The following is a 7,881-nucleotide window of genomic DNA, read 5'->3' as shown; positions in this document are numbered from 1 at the left end:
AAAAAATTTCATTGATTGACACTGTTGGACAACAACTTTCAAACTTTGTTGGACCTTATTTTCACCGGTATAAAAATTTCTAGTAGCGCTGCTAAGTTCACGCCAGTAGCGCAACTAATTGTTGGGAAATTTTTTTTGTGCTACACATGTTCATCTCCATTTGTTGGACATTGTTGGTCAACTTTCAGAATTTGTCGCCTGGGGGCTAATTTCCAATTTTGTGCACAGTTGTATCGTATTTGATATTTTTTTGATTTCTTTATTTGATACATCTGTGCTTGATCGGGTTTCAGTCACGCACTGAGTATCATTATATAGTTATAAATCTGTTCAGTTAGGACTTGTCACCCATTATTATTGGGTTAGTTAAAAATAATAATAATTATTATTATTATTATTTTGTAGTTCAAATACTGGAGAGTACGTATATATTTCATTTAATATTGTGTGAAATATATTTACAACCATCGAGTTTAAAAATTCTAAAAATATGCTTTTAATCATCTTTAGCGTATGATCATATTTAACGTACAAGCAAAAATGTTTGTATTATTATAATATTACATAAAATATTAACAATATATTATATTATGAATACCTATACCTAATAGTTTTGCAAAAATTCCTATTTCTCCTTCGTTATTTTTGTTTTCCCAGTAACTTGAATTTTTTTCAGGGCTTGAAACTGATATTGGATACTTATTTTGAATAGCGGTTAAAATCGTTAAAACCAAAAACAAAATCGAAAAAAACCAATACCAGTGAACATAATCGAAATTGAAATAGGAAAAAATAAAATCCGGTGTTCAAACCAAAAGGAAATCAGAAAAAATGAATACCAATATCCAAAATCCAAATCCAAATCATAAAAAATATTTTCGGTTTCAAGCCCTGATTTTTTTACTGATGGCCACTCAAAGTACCAACAAGGTTCAATTCGCTACTAGAAACCATCCACAAAGTTGAAGTATGATGCATTTTTACTACTCCAAAATTTGATGACTGTTACAAGTATTTAATAAATATAAATAAAAATACACATAGGAGTTTAAGATACGATAAATCCACTGGAATTATTTAATTTATCTAAGGCAGCTTTTATTTTTAATTTTTGTCAATAGATTTAGCAAGATCCGTAGTGTGATAATCTTCTTTTTACTTTTTTACTCATAAATATTGAATATTTAGTTGACTCACAAAAAACGGAAATTTCTTAAAAATTATTGTTGTCATTGGTTACAGAAAATAAAATAGTTATTAATTTACTATGATTGGATATAATTTCGGTTAATATTTTATATTTGAACAAAATTCTGTGTTAAAAATCTGTGCCGTTTACATTTAATGAAGTGTAAGAAAAAGTAAATCCATGGGCATTTAATTGTTCACAGACAACAACGTGCAAGATCAGTTATTTAATATGTTTTTCATTTTAAACATTTACTTATATTGTTTTACGTCTGGTTGCGGATAAAAATTATAAAATTAAAAGAAAAAGAATAGGTTCTTCTTTTTTTAAAAATAATTTAAAGTTTATAAAGCAGTTATACAAACACTACAATATTCACTACGGATCTTTACATTATTATGGGTATTTTTTAAATTGTATTATATTTTGATAGTGCTTATTTTTACGAAACTGTTTTGTTGGTTGTTTGACTATCTACTTTTGACTTATAAGTTACGACACTGTGTTACGTGCTGCCCCTTCAGGGATTCACCATGTAGATGATTTGAAAATAATAGTAGTCAAATTAGATTTATAAATACAATGTTTTATTAGAACAAAATGAAATGTATAGTATCGTCGTGGTAATAGTAGTTGTCGCCGCCGCGACAATAGCAATGTACCCACCGACCGACCACACACAGTTATTATTAAGATTATTAATTATTATGTAATATGTAGATTAGACCGCAACCAGGTACTGTCCAGCAAGGGCCAGGCGCGGTGCGGCAATCAGTTCGTTCGCTCGTCGCAAACAGTCGACACGTAGCTACCTTTTTATAGGCGCGAATCGCCGTCGTTTTTTATACCGTACCTAGTTGTCGTGGCGCAAATCACCAGCGTTATTATTATTGTTTTTGGTCGGGCGCGAATCGCCGGCGCTATTATTATTGTTTTTGGTCGGGCGCGAATCGCCGGCGCTATTATTATTGTTTTTGGTCGGGCGCGAATCGCCGGCGCTATTATTATTGTATTTAATTATTGTATTTAATTATTGTTACGACGCATTGTGTGTGCCGTCATTATTATTATAAATATTATTAAAAACCATAGGATAGCTGGCCAGCTGATCACCGTCGTATTGTAAGTTTTTCTTATATATATATACTTTTATAAATATCTTTTTGTATTATCGGTTTGGTACAACCAGCGCCGTTTATAATTATAATTTATACATCTGTACCGCTGTGGTATTATTATATATTATATTGTGTATTATCAATATTATTAAATTAAATTTGTGAATTATACAGCAACGCATTTTACCTAAAACGTGTTACAATTTTCTTTTAATTATATACACATCACATTACACACACATTTACACACCCACCCACACACTAGCACTCTCTGGTCTTGCTCGGCGACCCCATCCACTTCCTTTGAGTCGCTACACACACATACACATCTATACACAGGTCGGTCGGTGTGTGAGTACAGCGCGCGAAGTAAAAGGCGATCGGGCCGTACGGGCTAACTATTGTTCCGTCCCCGGCGCAATCAGTAGTAGTAGTAGTAGTCCTGTATATGACTAGTGGCGTGAAGTCGCTTCAGCGTTGCTGGTCCAGGTACATCTGTCTTTACTGTGTTCCCAGCCCTCCTATATATGATGTCGGTTCCTTGAATGGATCCTGCGCATGGACAGGGCGTCCTTGAGGTGGATGTGGCTGGTTCAATAAGTTGTTATTCTCGCAACCGTCGCCTCGTAATGATAACTTGTTGTTGGCCGCCCCCTTGATTAGCTTGCCAAAATAGAATGTGGTTTCTAACTATGAGGTTACGTCTAGGAGATCATAACAACTCAAGAAGAACTGCCTCTGCGAGTAGAATAATACTTATACACTAACACGTGAATTGAGTACGTAAAGCTATTCCTTTACAACTGATACTTTTAGAAAATTCTCTAATAATCTTGATATTAATTATAACTAATTATTGAGGGGCTTTAAAAAAAAACTAGTTAAGTTAGAGTTAGCCTGACATATTTGGAGTGCTGTATAGTAGGTTTTCAATGTACATCGTCATTCGTCATTGAGTAGGTCGATGTAATAAATGTGTTACATAATATTTTATATAACACGTAAATGTGTCAGTCAGAATATAGTTAAATTATTATGAAAAACGGCCTCCAAACCATTAGTAGAATTATGTCTGTACCTATAATACATTTTCAAACCTTAGATATTAAAAATGCATTTTTATTTAAAATATAACCATAAAATATAATGCAAATATTTATGGTTTATACGAATTTCGACAACATTGGAACTTAAAATGAAAATATAAATAAACATATTTTTAAATTATTTTAATGATTTGACACAAAAAAAAATGTAGTTAACATTAATCAAATAAAAAGTTCCGAGATAATTTTAAATGCCTATAAAAACAATCTACCAAAAAAAAAAAAAATAATAATCATATTATGAAAACTATATTGTGTATGTTGCTTTTCTAATATTAATTGAACATTTTAAGTATCCGTACGTTTGAAATAAAAATAGAATTGCGGTTTTTCAGTCATTTTTCATTAATTTATCAAGTACAAACTATACTCGATTTCCTACCAAATTCTACTCCCGAAGTCTAAGATTGAAGCATTTTTACTGGTGCTAATGATGACAGAAAAATAACTTATTGTAAAATAAAATTTAGGTACTTTAATTTATGGATTTTTATTTTACAATTCCCATAGTGCAATGGTTAAAATGCAGAATCAGATTTGGATTATTAAATAATGTTTAAATGCATACTATAATGATGAATTAAAATATATAAGTGTAGTTAAACTATGGATAGTTGTAGACCAATTATATTAAAAAGAATTATGTTTAGTTTGTTATTAAAATACAGAAACACCTATTTTTCATATTTTTTAAGATTAAAATTGTATTGTTATTGTCTCTTTTCATCGGGGATCCATTTTGTTGCCTCTCGAGTTATCTAGTCTTGTGCTCTCCATATGTGTCCTGCCCAGCTAATATGCTTGCTTTTCCGCGTTGATACTATGTCTGCCTCACTGAATAATTCCCTAAGTTCTAAATTGGTTCGTGGTTACCACAGGCCGATTGAGCGATCTTTTGTTGGGCCAAATATCTTTCTTAGCACCTTCCTCTCGAAAAAGCTACTTTTTACTCATCTGTTTTTGTAGTAGTCCATGTTTCACTCGCGTATAAAACAATTGGACGTATAATTAGAATGTAGTTTTTATTTTAAAAGAGACAACCTTAGAATTGAAAACAAGTTTTAGGGCGAAGAGATATCTGTTAGCTGAATTTTATTAATGCTTCGTTAGATTTCTCTATGGTTATCTCCATCTGCTTTTAATTCCAACCCGATGTATTTGAATGTATTAACTAAAGACACACAAAAAACAATTGGAAACTGTGTTAATGTAGTTTATTTTTACAGATTTTGAAGAAGAATTCAGAACTTATGCCTTAGGTTAGTGTGTATTAAAAGTAATAATTGATTATTAATACTATAATAATAATAGTCCCGGCATTGGGAAAGTGGCGTCCCCATCACTCAATTCATCAATGATGCATTGAAATAGCCATCACTCCAACCAGAAATGGTTTTTGTGATCTGGCCCTCCAGGTTGGGGGTTGAGCGATGGGATAACAACCCGTCCTCGTTAAAAATCGACTTGTTGTGAATCTTCTAAATAAGCCTTGAGACAGTCATTTAGGAACACGAAATGGAAAACGGAAAAAGGACAGAAATGCATTAAAGATCGGTTCATGGAACATAAGAACTTTAATTAAGCTGGGTGCTATGAAAACTGTTACAGACCAGATACAAAAGTACAAACTACCAGTAGTAGCACTACAAGAACTACGGTGGCCTGGCAATGGCAATGTAAAATCTGAAAATTACATTATTTTCTATAGTGGATCGGAGAATGGTAGACATGAATATGGAGTAGGGTTCACGATTAGTCAAAAGCTTTACGCCAGTAAGCGATTGTCTGTGAATTTTAAAATTAGAAGAGTATTTCTGGGATATTGTGATAATAAACTGCTATGCTCCAACTGAGCAAGAAAACAACGACATAAAATGTGAATTCTACGAAGAACTAGAAAGAATATATGACACCCAACCTAGAAACTGCATAAAAATACTAATGGGGGATTTCAACTTCCAAATCGGACGAGAGTCTTTGTATAGACCTACAATAGGACTGGAAAGTTCGTACTTAATATCGAATAATAATGGCATGAGAGTAATCAATTTTGCAAAAAGACCTAAGGACCTGGTAGTAAGTAGCACGTTTTTCCCAAGAAATGATATTTTTAAGCACGCATGGATATCTCTGGATGCAAAAACTAAGAACCAAATCGACCACGTTATAATTAATAGAAGACGGGAAGCAGATGGTGACTCCGATCACTATCTAGTAATCACGAACCTCGTGTTTAAGTTGTCAGTGAGCTGGAAGAAGAAAAAACAACATAAGCCAAGAACTAAAAAATTCAGCGCCGATAAAGCAAAAAACCCAGCAGAAGTCGAAGCATACCAAATTAATTTGGCTGACATACTTGATAGAGAAAGTGTGCCACAGAATGACATTGAAGAAATATGGGTAAATATCATAGAATCAGTGAATGAAACCGCAGAAAACTTACAAGTCTTGGGATTGAAGAAAAATAACAAGTGGTTTAATACAGAATGTCACGAAGTAATCAGGGAGCGCAACTTATGCAGGATTAACACGTTACAAAATGCTACACAGGAGAACATACATGCCTATCAAAATGCAAGGTCTCAAGCAAGTAGGTAAAATATTAAGACAGAGTAAGAGATTACCCGAAAAGAAACTGATAGAGGATATTGAAATATACAAAAGGAATCTGAGATTATTTTTTGAGAAATGTAAATATGTAAAACAAGGTTACTAATGCATTTTTAGTCAATAATAAAGGACGATCAGGGAAACCTTATAATAGACACTAAGAAAAGTGTTCTGCACTTAATGAATTTTTTGAAGAGAATTTTGAATAATATTCAAGATAACATCACACCCTACGAAAAAATGATCTACTCTACAGCGGAGCCAGAAATCACAGAACCTACATTGGATGAAGTTAAAACGGTAACTGTGGGAAAATTACTTGCATCTAGTCGGAATATGTGACTTATAATTAACGAAACAAAAACAAAATACATGCTAATGGTACGCCACACGTATATTATGAACGATTTGGTGGTCGGACCATACCCCTTTGAACGGGTTGATGACTTCAAATATATAGGAGTAAATATAAATAATAAAAACGATATGCACAATGAAGTTAAACTTAGGATAAACTCAGCGAATCGTGCATATTTCTCACTGAATAAACTGTTAAGTCCAAGAATGTTATCAAGAGCGACTAAGGAAAAAATGTACTTAGCTTACTTACGCCCAATAGTGACATATAATGCCTGTGAGACGTGGTTGACAACTCAAGGAGATGAGGAGAAGCTTCTTATCTTCGAGAGGAAGGTGTTGAGGAAAATATTCAGCCCTGCGAGAAATAATTAACTGGAGATTATGAAAGGAGAAAAAATATCAACTTAGAATCGCTTTATAATAAACCAACTATTAAATGCTTCCTAAAAGCCAAGCGTCTGGAATGGGCCGGTCATGTGTGGCGAGCTGAGGAAACCATAATTCAAAAAGTGCTGATTAATAACCCAACTGGCAAGCGTCTCAGGGGAAGACCTCTTCAACGATGGCGGAATAGAGTCAATGCAGATATAAGAATGGTGGACGGAGCAGCAACTTTCGAGACTTCAATTGATCGTGACAGGTGGAGAGGTTTAGTAGAAGCTGTAAAAGGCCTTTATGGCCCATAAAGCAACAAAAAAAAAAAAAATAATAATAATAATAGTAAGTAGTAACTATATTGTGTCTATATTATAATCAAAGTCAAATGGAGTGGAACTGATCATCAAATAAGAATATGGAAATATTATGGTGTTTGAATGCTGTGTTCCAATTATTGCTGTTTGTACTGAATATATTATGATAACTATAAATAGGAACAAAATAATTATTTGGGTAAGTTGTGTTGGCCACGGCTTAAGGTGATTCCACACCATGAAATTCTATTTTTGTCTAACACACGCGTGACATAGGATTTTAGACGGATTCTTTGCCAAACATGCCAATTGATCTAATGAAGCGATAACAATTCTAATTTGAATTTGTCATCAAGTCTTCTTGCAATCAATTTTCCCCCAATTTTGATTTTTAATTTTAGATTTTCCAAAAATGCAAATACAAAAATGTTTGGTGACACTCGAATTGACTCCCAAATTTAGGTAGGTGACCTTTTTTTACTCGAATTGCCTCCCATGACATACCTGGAATATTAATTAATATATCGATAGTTGTACGTGTACTATCGATTATTATATTATTCCGTTATGGTCAAAAATAAAATGTTTAAGATGTTCAGTATTTCCCAGACAGATTATTTTTTCGAATGCAATAATCTTATCCGCGATTAATGATTATCAGTTAATATGATTAGTCTATCATTGCCAGTTCAATACAGTCAGTTTCGTTTTTGAAACCACGATTAATAACACGTTATTATATAGTATACATGTACGTACATATATTTTTATAAAAATTAACGTGATCAGCGAGATCAGCGAGAGGG

The 7,881-nt window shown here is 33.0% G+C and overlaps 1 protein-coding gene across 1 annotated transcript; it reads left to right on the top strand.

The window, feature by feature from the left end:
- The first annotated feature begins 5,005 nt into the window (after window positions 1-5,005).
- On the top strand, window positions 5,006-7,069 carry LOC132938782 (craniofacial development protein 2-like). The gene is made up of 3 exons (XM_061005798.1): window positions 5,006-5,135; window positions 5,218-6,003; window positions 6,834-7,069. The coding sequence occupies exons 1-3, from the start codon at window positions 5,006-5,008 to the stop codon at window positions 7,067-7,069; spliced, it is 1,152 nt and encodes a 383-aa protein (XP_060861781.1).
- The last annotated feature ends 812 nt before the right edge of the window (window positions 7,070-7,881 follow it).

The sequence above is a fragment of the Metopolophium dirhodum genome, chromosome 2, assembly GCF_019925205.1.
Source record: "Metopolophium dirhodum isolate CAU chromosome 2, ASM1992520v1, whole genome shotgun sequence".
Taxonomy (NCBI): domain Eukaryota; kingdom Metazoa; phylum Arthropoda; class Insecta; order Hemiptera; family Aphididae; genus Metopolophium; species Metopolophium dirhodum.
The sequence above is the reverse complement of the archived record's forward strand: the minus strand, read 5'-3'. Positions and strand labels throughout refer to the sequence as shown.